This window comes from Anolis sagrei, chromosome 4, assembly GCF_037176765.1.
Source record: "Anolis sagrei isolate rAnoSag1 chromosome 4, rAnoSag1.mat, whole genome shotgun sequence".
Classification (NCBI taxonomy): domain Eukaryota; kingdom Metazoa; phylum Chordata; class Lepidosauria; order Squamata; family Dactyloidae; genus Anolis; species Anolis sagrei.
In genome coordinates this window covers 128,380,416-128,393,751 of record NC_090024.1, presented here as the reverse complement: position 1 = coordinate 128,393,751, position 13,336 = coordinate 128,380,416, and the positions used below count along the sequence as shown (strand labels likewise).

The 13,336-nt window shown below is 39.8% G+C and overlaps 1 protein-coding gene across 1 annotated transcript in view; it reads left to right on the top strand.

Annotated features, from left to right (window-relative positions):
* The window catches only part of PAPPA2 (pappalysin 2), a 162,054-nt gene that overhangs the window by 112,883 nt on the left and 35,835 nt on the right, over positions 1 to 13,336 (top strand). Inside the window, exons 17-19 of the mRNA XM_060774411.2 lie at positions 7,447 to 7,615; positions 8,255 to 8,387; positions 11,033 to 11,142. Of these exons, the coding sequence (XP_060630394.2) occupies positions 7,447 to 7,615; positions 8,255 to 8,387; positions 11,033 to 11,142 (412 nt within the window). The remainder of the gene's footprint in view (positions 1 to 7,446; positions 7,616 to 8,254; positions 8,388 to 11,032; positions 11,143 to 13,336) is intronic.

The following is a 13,336-nucleotide window of genomic DNA, read 5'->3' as shown; positions in this document are numbered from 1 at the left end:
GAATTGTGCTCGGAAGCTGATTGGCAGCCAGTGGAGCTGGTGCAACAGAGGAGTAGTATGCTCCCTGTACCCCGCTCCTGTTAGTAATCTGGCTGCTGCTCGTTGTACTAGTTTTAGCTTCCGGGGAGTCTTCAGAGGCAACCCCACATAGAGAGCGTTGCAGTAGTCTATACAGGATGTAACCAGAGCATGTACCACAGTGGACTTCCCAAGGTATGGGCGCAGCTGGTGCACAAGTTTTAATTGTGCAAAAGCTCCCCTGACCACCGCCGAGACCTGGGGTTCCAGGCTCAGCGATGAGTCCAGGATCACTCTCAAGCTGTGAACCTGTGCCTTCAGGGGGAGTGTAACCCCTTCACTAATGAGGTTGTATAGTTATAGAACAGGCACGAGCAAACTTTGGCCCTCCAGGTGTTTTGAACGTCAATTCTCACAATTTCTAACAGCTAGTAGGAGATGACATCCAAAATATCTGGAGAGCCAAAGTTTGCCCAGGCCTGTTATAGACTCGGAAAAGCCCAATACTTTATCTTCTTCTCTTATAATGTTTGGGGCCTAAGGATGCTTTGTGAATGGTTGCTGCTATCATTTGGCCTCTAAGTTCTTGAATTCTCTGACTTCTTCAAGTGGAGGCTGAAAAAAAGGTTTTGCAGTTCAACTGAAAAGTCAGGAAAGTAAAAAAAATGAGTTGTTGCAGAAATTTGGCAAGGTGTAGCCTTACAACTTCATCAGACAAGTCTTTGGCAATGTTGTAGGATGCTTCCATCCCAGTTGAACCGTGGAACTCCATGCTGCCCATCAGACAACACAGGCTCACTTCTAGTTGGGGTTCCGTGAATCCACTGGGGCACAGGCAACCTATCATGCTTTCTGTGTTCAGTTTAAAACAATGGGGCCAATGTGGGGGAAAGCTGGATGTTGAAGCTTATACACATGTGAAAGGGAAGTGTCGCTGTGGGCGAGGTGGTGTGCCAGGATTGCCCCAGTGATTGTCGATTCGCCATGGAGGCTGGCGAATCACGCAACTGCCCTTCATCCATGTGATGAGGTCTTGATAGTGCTTCACATTTGTAATGCTAGGATAGAAGGATTAGCTTACTTTACGGAACTGTTGTGCAAGTCAAGTCAATATTATCGAGAGTACTGAAATAATGCATATGGGAAATGTTGTTTATTCTGAACTGAGTTCAAAAGGCTTGTGATGTCATTTAAAGCAATAAATAGCTTGGGAGCACAATACTTGAGGAAGATCTTCCCATATACCTGTACATGGGTTGCTCTTCTTTTGTCTCAACAGTGGAGCAGTATATAGTGGAGCAATATATAGAGCCCCGTCCCATCGAAAATCTAATTGGTGCTGATGGCAGCCTCATTCTGGCACTAAACTAAAATACAGCTGTCCTACTGTAAAATATGAGGGGTGTGTGTGTGTCTATATTTAACTTTTTTTTTCAAATCTGTACATGTGCTTTTTTTGACAAGGTTTTAGTTTATTTTTAATGGTTAAATTGCTTAATATATCCTTAGTAAGATACACTGGGGAGGTCCTCCTCTAGATCCCACCACCGTCACAAGCATGGCTGGAGGGAACGAAGGAGAGGGCCTCCTCGGTGGTGGCCTCTCGACTTTGGAATACCCTCCCAAGGGAAATTAGGCAAGCCCCCACACTGTCCTCCTTTTGCGGGGATCTAAAAACCTAGATGTTCCAGCAAGCATTTGAGAATGACTAGTTCCTAGGTTGTCAGATAATACTTAATTCTCTGCGCTTCATCCAATTCCCTGGCCCTATGGTACGCTGCTTTGCACTATCTCATGCCCAGCCCCTTTTATAGCCTGGTCACTCCCATTTTAGTATTTCTGGTTATTGGTTTTTGTTGAGCATTGTTTTGGTGGAGTTTCAATGCTGCTGTTTTATACTTTTATGTTTTATTTAATTGTGTTTTTTTTAATCTGGATTGTTATATTTTACTATGTTCTTATTTTAATTGTGTTTTTCTTTAGTGGATAGTTTTGCTTTTAGTCTTGTGGACATTCTGTCCCATATGTAAGCCATCCTGAGTCCCTTCAATGAGATGGTGGTGGGGTATAAGAATAAAGTTAATATTATTATAAATATTTAAAGAAACATACAGAAATTTTGGGTTTAGAGTCAGTTGGCAGATCCTTTTTCTTTATTTTGATTTGGATATAAGCCAGAATTTGCAAACCTTAATTATTTGATCCGCAGTACTTCTAATCAACTAGCAGTCTAAAATGTTGATTTTTTTTCCCAAGCTCTGATAGAAATTGATCAGTTTTGCAAATCTAAAAGTAATACACACCAAACAGATCATAGCTGTCAGTCCAATTTTGCAGTTCTCCAAATGTTGCAATTCAGTTGTTGATCAAAAAAACATTTTAGAGGTGAAATTGTATTAGAAATACATATTTTGAGAAAAATATTTTAAAATACGCAATGAAATGCATTTTCTGAGAAAAATACACATTAATTGAAATAGGACAGAATCGACTTCAAAGCGAACACATTAAAGAGTCACATACACTAAAATAGATAAATGCATTAATTCCTGTGCCTCAGAAGAAGGCAGCGACAAGCCTCTTCTGAGCAAATCTTGCCAAGAGAATCCTGTGATAGGGTTAGTACAGGTTGGAAATGTCTTGAAGGCACACAGCAAAAACAATACATACTTGTCCCATGTAAAAAAGACACATACAATGGAGCACAAATATGCCAAAGTCCACTTGTTTTATTAGATACAGTACTGAAAAGGACCAATAGTGCCAACTAGTGGCTGTATCTTTATTTCCAGGGGATCTGGTTTCACAAGTTTTGCAACTTTCTGGGTAGTTGTGGATTGGATGTCGGCAACCTTCTGCTATATAATCACAATAATAACAAACAACGTATTGTGTAATAAAAGACCACAACTTTATTTGGTTACAGCTTCAGGATTGGTTCCCAAATGGGTCATGGATCCCTTCCACTACCCTGCTTGCCACTGGGAATAATAGCTTTCATCTTGTGACAACTGCTGGGACACCCCCTCCACAGTCTCTCTCAGGATAAACCATGATATGATGTGGTGTGACTACCCTGGCTGGGTGTACCTGGCCACACCGCATCTTTGGCCAGGAATCCCTCGACTGGGAACCACTTTACAACTGCCAGTGCCCATTTTCACTAGTGAATAACTTGATCCATGACTTCCAAACCCCAATTGTGACAATACAGCAGTATGGTTTTATATAAAGAGAGGAGGGTGGATTGAACCTCACTAACCTCACCTCACTTGTTTAAACCTCACTAACCTTGGTGGGCTTTTTGGGCAATCCCAAAGCCTGATAGTTGCTCATGATCTTCTGGGGAGAACCCGCTCACAATGGAAAGGGCTGTTGGGAGTTGACATGTGCTCCCTGGCTGCCTCCTCCCGGGAACAGGTGCCTGTTAACACTTACTCATATTTCTGAACAGAATTTTTCATTTTCTTCAAACCAAAGTTTTCCTAAATTCTTCTCCTGCCTTTCCCCTAAAACAACGTCTCTCTGAGGGCAGAGATTTTTATTTATTTCTATTTCCTCAATAGCTATTGGGGCATTCAGTGGATCTCTACAATAATTTTTTTAATATATTTAATAGGTAACTTCCTTATAAAGTCATTAACATTCATATCAGCTTCTATATCTGAGAAATATAGCTCAGCATAAAAAAAACCTTCAGAAGTGTTACTTATTTTGCTTGGATTCAAAATGTGGTTATTGTTTTGAACTTTAAAACCACTTATACTATTTTGACAAATTTCTTTTTAAGAACATTAGAGAGTAATTTTGTATTTTTGCTGCTAAATGCATTTTTAAATATGTCAGGGCAACATATGTTTTATCTATTTCTTGGGATTCTAGTTCTGTCCTGTTTTTGGCATAATTCTACCCATGTTTCCTTACTCCCTGTTTTTCATCCTCTTTTAATTTTTCAGTATGTCTTTGTATCACCTCCCTGATTTTTCTTTATTTTTATTCATTCTTTATATGTTTTAATTATTTGAAGTAAATGTTTGTTTTATTCTATGTATGTATATATGGCATCGAATTGTACCTTTTTTGTGAGCTGCCCTGAGTCCCCTTTGGAGTGAAAAGGATGGGATAGAAATGCAGTAAATAAATAAACAAACAAATAAATAAATAAATAAACCCTTGAGCTTTCTATTATAATTTGCTTCTAGTGACTTTCTTCATTGTATCCCATGAAAGTTCTGGGTTACACTCTTGTATATAATGGCAATCAAAGATTTATTTCAGATGTTATTTCATTTTTTTCTTTGTTGTTCATTCGTTCAATCGCTTCTGACTCTTCATGACCTCATGGACCAGCCCACGCCAGAGCTACCTGTCAGCCGTCACCACCCCCAGCTCCTTCAAGGTCAAGCCAGTCGCTTCAAGGATACCATCCATCCATCTTCCCCTTGGTCGGCCCCTCTTCCTTTTTCCTTCCATTTTCCCCGGCATAATTGTCTTCTCTAAGCTTTCCTGTCTTCTCATTATGTGGCCAAAGTACTTCATCTTGGCCTCTAATATCCTTCCCTCCTGAAGTATGGACTGGTTGGATCTTCTCGCGGTCCAAAACACTCTCAGAACTTTCCTCCAACACCATAGTTCCAAAGCATCTATCTTTCTTTGCTCAACCTTCCTTATGGTCCAGCTCTCACATCCATAGGTGACTATGGGGAATACCATTGCTTTTACTATGTGGATCTTTGTTGCCAGTGTGATGTCTCTACTCTTCTCTATTTTATTGTTTTTATCACATTTTTTCTATTACCTGTTTATTCAAGAGCAGTGTTTTATTTAACCATTGGTTGCATTACTTGTTCTTTTTATTGCTGGAGCCCACCTTGTAGTTCTTAATGAATGCTCAGAAATAAGACAGACATAAGGGACTTTTTTTGGAATTCTGGCATGATATCTTCTATTATTAGAATATGATCTATTCTAGAGTAGTTAGAATGCCTCACTGATTAGTATGTAACAACTTTCTTTCTCTTGGATGCAATTTCCTTTATGATCCTGATTGTCCTTTCTCTTTTTCTGACTGCACTGTCTAATTTCCTGATTCGTGTACAGTTGTCCTCTCCAATAATGATAGGTTCATCTGCAAATTTCCTTCAGCATTTGTTCCATAAAGGTTACTTGATTTTTATCTCCTGAGTAGTATGATCTGAACTTTGCTATTCCCTTCATTATTTTCCATTTTACAAATATAAATGTATTTAATGAGGCCAACAGATTTAATTTTCCTGTGGTAATTTTCTAATCCTCCCACTTCTCACTTTTATTTCAGCTTCAGACCAGGAATACTTAGCTTTTTCTACCCACCACAACTATTCAATTCCTCAGAGATAATAAAAAAAACTGACAAGATATGATAAACTTAATATGTGAATGTTATAGATAATATTACAATATATGGTAATATAGAAAAAAGAAGGGAAATAAAAGAAAAGTAAATCTTAACCTCCTTTATCTATCCAAAGCATTAAAATAGTTTTAATTTTTTTAAAGATATTGCTATGCTGATAATTGAGCTGAAAACACAACTGCTGGATTTTTAAAAAGTATGAACCTAATCTCCTTCTCCATGGCGTTGTCAGTTGTCCTCCTCTAGTTCTCAGTGGCTGCAACTGACCTTTCATTCCTGCCATAGTCAGGAATGTTCACTACCAGCCAAACATATATTGCAGTTCATTCTTCTCCTGTTGTAGCCACTATAGCTCCATCTTTGCTCGGCACCACAATTGGAAGGGAATCTCTATACATCAATCCTGCTTCTCTGAGTGTTCTTGTCATGAGTTCCCATTCCATTTTCTTCCTTGTTTCTCAAGTGCTAGGTCCTAGTAGAGCTCAATTGTCTTCTCCTTGTAAGTCATTTTTAAATTCATGTTTGGTACTTGGTAGATTAGCATTTTGGATATCTTCCAAATTTGATGGTAATGGCTGGATCTACACTGTAATATAATGTATTTTCAGAATGCAGGTCCACAGTATTGAACTCGGTTTTCATAGCAGTGTAGGCTCATATACTCCAATTTAATGCAGATGATGGTGATGACGACGACGACGACGATGATAAAAATGTCTCTAGAGACCTTGTCACATTGAGGTCCAGAAGCCAGAGGACAGCAAGAAAAACCGTGAGGCAGCGTAATGCTTCATGCCCTTACTGTCAGTGTTTGTGGGATACCTTCCCAATGTTTCCCTGCTATCCCCAGCTTCCTCCCACGTCCTCCCTGACTTCTCCTGATCTCTGCTTCTTGGTGCTGCCAACATGGAGCCCAAATGAGCCCCTCCAGAATTAGCCTTGCGTCATTTCATGGGGTCCTGAGGATGCCATGCTGGCAGCTCAGAGAAGCACAGAAAAGACTCCATGTGATGAGGTGGCAAGAGATGCAGAAAAATAAATCCTGATATTTTGTTATAAGAGGATGATATTGAGAGAATTTTGATGGGCATTTCTCCATGAAGTTGTGAATGCTGAAATTTATATATTTAGTTGATATTCCATCTTGTTTTGCAGTTGTTTAATCTCTTCTTGAAAATTGTTGAGGGGTTTTTAGTTTAGAGAGGCCCAGAACCTCTCTGGCTGAGCAGTTTAAAGCCAACCCCCCCCCCCCCCTTAAACTACAAACCGAGATTTCTGCAGGAAGCAGCAACCAGATTTAAAGTGGATAGATAACACTAGTGTGATGAGGTCCTATGACTTAATTCAAAGTTTCTCCTTCTGTGTTACTTATGTCTGCCATCTGATTGGCAATTTCTTCATTTCTTCTTGCCGCAGTCTTATCTCCCTAGCAAGGTCAACTTGGAATTTTAGATAGTCCATTATTTCTAAATTTCTCTCGTCTCTCTCTTTGTTGTGTCTTGTTTTTCTTTACCAGGTATCATCTTGTCTTCCCTGGCTCTTTTTATACTCCTGCCTGTGAAACTGTTTTCATCCTCCATTTTTACTTGCTCCCATTAGTTTCTCATTGATAGTTTATCATATCTTGGCAACTCTCTCTTCTCTTTACTAATTATTTCTCACCCAATTTTGTTTTGTGGCCTCCTGTAGACTGATCCAAATTCACACTGATTTAAATGGTCAGTTTAGATGGGCCCCCATCATGGATAAAATGCTGTAAAGACGTGGACCCTGTGGCACTCTAGTAGTCACTTCCTCCCAGGATGCCTCAGCCACCTCCTACACTTTCAAAAATAACTGAAGTGTATGCCTCCTGCATTTTGGCTGGGTTCAAAGCAGAGGCAGCAGCTGCCTCCTCAGTAACCTCCCATTGCACACTTCTTGTACTATTAACATTTATTGTTGATCCCAAGCTGGGCAATTGATGTATTCCAATATAGATATACAGTGAAGTGACTGAAGTTTTCTCATGTTTTTAACCATTCCCTATTTAGAAAGCTGTTAAATATCCAGTGTCTTGAAAGTGGCTTCTGGGAGGAAGGCAGCTGTATTCCTGTGGTGTGTAAGCCACCTCCAGCCGTCTTTGAGGGAATGTACACTTGCACCAATGGCTTTGAGTTAGACAGCCAGTGTGTCATCAGCTGCAGCCCACAGATCAAAAAGGTAACAATTATTTAGTAATGTGGCCAGCTCCTAACTAGCTGAGAGCCTCTAAGATTTCTATTGAAGAGAATGTATGGTGATTGCTGATTCAGTTCTGCAGAGTGTTAGCTGTCTACATTTGCCCTCCTTGCTGATATCTAGTGAATTTTGAATTATCTGCAGTAGGCATATTCCAAGTAGCCAGGCCTCTACAGGAACATATGGGGTGAGAAATTGCCTTTGTTTTTCTTTTCCTGCTTTCTTGCACCATAGATATACAAAACATACCATTATTTTGTTCATTAATTCATCTAGATTAGTTGCTATCACTGCTCCTACACTTCTGATAATTTGTAAGTAGTATGAATTGTAAGAACACAGCTATCCATAGAGTTATATTCCAGTTAAAGCATTTGAAGTTCAAAACTGGCTTAGTAGGAATTGTAACACCATCGTGTTTTCCCCCTTCCTATTTATGCTTTTAAAATTATCAGAACATGTTTTTCTCCCCAAATCTATGCCACTAGTTCCAAAAACAATTACTGGCAACCTCAAAATCAGCGCAGAGCACTTGAGACAATTTAGTGGGAGTCTGTTTTAGGGAGTTGATTATGAGCATCATTGCATTTAGTTTTCATTAATTGCTCTCTTTTACTTCAGCCTCCTGTCCTTTGCACTAAGGATGGCTTGTGGTCAGAGGAATTTAAATTGTGTGAAGAGCTGAAAGGAGAATGTTCACCACCCCAAGAACCCAACTCGGTGGAGTACAAATGTGAGCAAGGTTATGGAATTGGTAAGAGTCATCCTCCGTTTTTTATTTTTTTATTTTTTGCCCTCTAACAAAACTCTTCCTCATTTAAGCCTGTTAATGTCGCCAAGATTAGAAGAACATTCATTAGTCATCAATGATCAAATATATTTAAACATTTCAGATTTCCTTTTAGCTTTATGTTGCCACTTAGAAGCTACTCAGGCTGCAGTGGTATTTCCATTTCAAAAGTGGCTTGCTGTTACCAATAGATCTCTGCTGCACAAGCAAGATATTTTTAAAATGGCAGTGGTTTCCTCTCTCTGTGAAAAGTTGATACTTATGACTTAGAGATGGGTGTCCTGAATAGGCAGCAGGTGTGAGAAAACTTCAGTCTTAGGATCTCTGTAGTTTTTCTCAGAACATAAGGAGGATTGAAGGCAAGGCAAGAGTTTTCACAAAAGGAGGCAAATACCATGTTTTATTGCATGATAGTCGCACCTCCATTTTTGGGATGCCAACATTGGTAAAATTGTTCAACCCACCTGTCCACGTGCCTGCCCTTTGCAGCTGTGAGATGTCCTTGTCCACATGCCTGCCAGTGAAAACTAGCCCTGGTGCCTGTCAGCAAGAGCTACAAGGCCTCCCTCAGCTGGTGGCAGCCAACTGAGGCCTTGTTGCTCTTGCTGTCATGCATGCAGACAGCTTTGCAGCTACAGGGTTTCCCTTGGCTGGTAGCTAAGAAAAGCATAGTAGCTACAAAAAATAATCATCAAAAAAAGGGAGAAAAGTGCTTTAGTCCAATGAGAAAGGCATCTCAGGAAGAATGGAAGAGGAACAAATCTGATATGTTGACCCTCTTATGTGTGTAAAAGTGGATTTTTAAAAATATGTAATATTATGCTGGGGGAAATGGAAGGAAAAAGGAAGAGGGGGCGACCAAGGGCAAGGTGGATGTATGGTATCCTTGAAGTGACTGGATTGACCTTGAAGGAGCTGGGGGTGGTGACGACCGACAGGGAGCTCTGGTGTGGACTGGTCCATGAAGTCACGAAGAGTCGGAAATGACTGAATGAATGAACAACAACAACAAATATTCTGACCCTAAATTTAAAAAATGTTTTCAAATGGCAACTTAATAAAGTTCATAGTTTCCATGTAGGACTGCAATTGACATAACTTAAAACTGCAGTTCAGTACACATATTTCTTGCAGAGACTGTATTAGTTTATTCAATTTACTAGTTATAACAAGTTCTGTTTTCAGAAAAGACAATAATGCAGAGAATGTATAGATTTTAATTGTCCTTCATAGAACTTCTCCAGAATGACAACTGTTTACATTTGTGTACATGTCAAGAAGTTTTAGTGTAAACCAATCCCATAAACCTGGGTTGACTTATCAATGTGTCAGTGTGAGTATTGTATCTCTCCTATTATCAAAAAATGGAACCATCTTCTTCTCAGAGTAGAATGGTGAAAGGTTAGATCTTAGTCCATCTCCATAAAAACCTAACAGAAGTACCGACAGAAGTTCTCTATTCTGTGACACCAGCTCTGACCTTTTTGAATGCCTAGGTGAGAAAATGGTGGCAATGGCTCTTTGGTGTCTCCTTTCATAGGACTGGAACATAGAGATAAACAGATGGGGGAGGTAGGCTGCAGCTGATGCTATGTGTGTTGGAAGCTGGCAGGGAGGGGGAGAAAATTCTGACATCTTGACCCATTCCCTAAACCATTTCTTTGTTACAATTTTGACAAAAAGAGATGGTTGGGGAAGGGGGAGAGAAATATCAAACCACTTTCTCTTTAAAAGAAGGAGTGAAAGATAAGATTCTAGTAGCTTTGTGCAAGCTCCAAAAGCATATTACATCTAGGGGTGCTGTTATTGCTTTTGAAATACGCAGCCTAGTAGCAGTATCTAAAATCATGTCGTATACAGGCAGTCCTTGAGTTCTTGTTGTTGTTCATTCGTTCAGTCATCTCCGACTCTTCATGACCTCATGGACCAGCCCACGCCAGAGCTCCCTGTCGGCCGTCACCACCCCCAGCTCCTTCAAGGTCAGTCCAGTCACTTCAAGGATGCCATCCATCCATCTTGCCCTTGGTCGGCCCCTCTTCCTTTTACCTTCCACTTTCCCCAGCATAATTGTCTTCTCTAGGCTTTGTTGTCTCCTCATGATGTGGCCAAAGGACTTCAACTTTGTCTCTAGTCCTTGAGTTACAAATACCCAAATAACATATGACTCCTAGTTACAAACAATGGTGAGATAAAAGAAGTGAAAGGAAATCTACTTCTAGGAAGGGAAATTTATTTCTGGAAGTGCTGGCCTGGAAAAAAGATGTCCCCACTGAAGCTTTATCACCGATCATTATTTCCACAATTTTTTCAAAATTCAATTGTCACGGGGAAAGAAAGCGAGGGGAATTCTGGACAAGGAGACATACAACAAAACAGATGTTACAGGGTATTAACTCTTATTCCCTATGCTATACAAAACTAAAAAAAATATCTCGAGTTACACTTTAAAATGTATCTGTTCTACCTTACTTGCAAATTCAACTTAAGAGACAAATCTATATAGACAAATCTATCTTGAGCTTAACTCAGGGATTGTCCATGATACTTAAGATTTTCTCAAAGGTTTGAAGTGGAAAACATAATCTCCCGCCTTTTCTCTCCCACTTCAGGGGCTGTATGCACCCCTTCCTGTCTGATTCTTCCAAGAGATCCTGTGCTGCTACCTGAAAATGTCACTGCTGAGACCATGGAACATAGACTGAATCCAATCAGAGTCCAGGTAAAGTGGGAGAGGAGTTCCCTCAGCTTGAGACTTACGTGTATTGGTTTTAAATCTCTTTGGTCTCATCTGTTTTCCATCGATCAAATGTGCTATAAGGCTTTGAGTTCTTAAATGAGCAGATGTACTTTTCAATCCCATCAGCTCTGTTTTGGCAGGAGTATACAGTTTTAAATATTAGGAGTGAGGAAAGGGGAGAGGGCACTAAATGAAGTGCAAATGAATAGACATGCAGGAAATGAGATGTGCTCGGAAAACAAGGCTCAAAGGAGTGGAAAGGCTTGTGGGCTTGCAGTTCAGCATTATTAAATATGTGTGCTTTCCCACCCTATCTCTTAGCCAGAGGGACTGAGGGTTGTTGCCACCTGTCAACTAATTCTATTTTCTCTCTGGGGTCACATCTATCAGCTTCAGATCAGTAGAGTGCCCAACTCATGATGCAATTAAGCCAAATAGCTAGGTCACTTTTAATACCTTGTTAAGCATCCTTAAGTAGGGTATTATATTCATACACACACACACACACGTACACAAACATTTGTCTGTTTGTCTATCTGTCTATACACGCACGCATGCACACACATGTGTATTATACCTATATATATGCACACATTCCACTTAAGGAGAAACATCAGGGAGCCCCTGGTGGTGCAATGGGTTAAACTTTTGTGCGAACAAGTCTAAAGACTGACAGATTGCAGGTTCAAATCTGGGGAGAATGTGGAAGAGCTCCCTCTGTCATCTCCAGCTCCCCATGTGATGACATGAGAGGAACCTCCCACAAGGATGGTAAAACATCAAAACATCTGGGCATTCCCTGGGCAACCTCCTTGCAGATGGCCAATTCTCTCACACCATAAGTGACTTGCACTTTCTCAAGTCACTCCTGACATGAAAAGCTTCATTATATGATATTACATTGCATACATGGAATTGCTACATTTGTTAACATGGGCCAACACGCATTTAGTGCTTCAAATGTTAGACCTGTTTCTGGGTGTATTTGACCTGCTGATGCCAAAAATTGCACCAGTTTTCTCCTATCAGCTCCAATTTTTGAGATACCAAACATGTGCCATCTACCAGTCGCCATCTGTATGTGCATAGAAAACAATGATAACCATATATGTGAAGTTAGAGCTGATGCAGTCTATTCAATTTAATTTTCTCAATCATTGCCCCTAATAATGCCTGGCCTAAAAACTAAGACACCAAGATTTTTTTGGTTGGGCTGTGTAATTAATTTTATGGCCATTAGGATGTTTCATACTAATCAAAACTTGTATAGGAACTGAACCTTCATCTCACTATTCAACTCTTTACAGATTATAACTGGTAATAATTATACTATATACTCATGTATATGTCTAGAAATGTTAGTCAAAATATCCCAAAATAATTGGGACAGAATCTAAAAGTCAGTGCATATATTGTACGTTAACTGTTCCCCCCCCCCCCCCCCCCGCCCCAAAAAAAAGGAACCAACTCCTTTTCTAAGAAGAGTGGCAAAAGGTGAGAGCTTACTTCATCCCAGGAGAACCAAAAAGAGGCAACAACACCCTCTGTGGCACTGCTTCTGGTTTTTTTGAATGTCTGGGTGGGAAAATAGTGATGGTGATCAGGGAAGGCTGGTCCCTTGAGGTGGTTTTAATTTCCCTTCTCTGTGGAAATGACCTTGATTTAGCCACAAGCCACACACACAAAAAATTGGCTTCCAAACTTGTCTTTGACTTATACATGAGATCAACTTACACAAAAATAAGATAATTTAGAATCACGTTGTGATGTGTTTCAAATTCAATGACTAGAAATACAGTACACTAGGAAAAATTGATAAATATGGAAAAATAATTTTAAAACGTTAAAGAAAAATAAATAATATTTAAATAACGGAATGGGAGAGAGGAAAAAATGGAAGGAATAATTTAAAGGAATAATAAGAATGTGGAAAAAAGAAAGAAGAAATTATGTCCAGACAATTAAAATAAGCTGGCAACAATATGGCAAATTAATCGCAACAAATGTGATCATCCAAGCGTCCCCTGGGCAACGTCCTTGCAGACAGCCAATTCTCTCACACCCGGAGTCACTACTGACATGACAAAAAAAAAAGTTCAATCGAAAGTAGAGGGAAAAGATTAGTTGAGAGCTTGTACACAGAAGATGGGAATCCTTTAGAGCAAATAGAAATTCA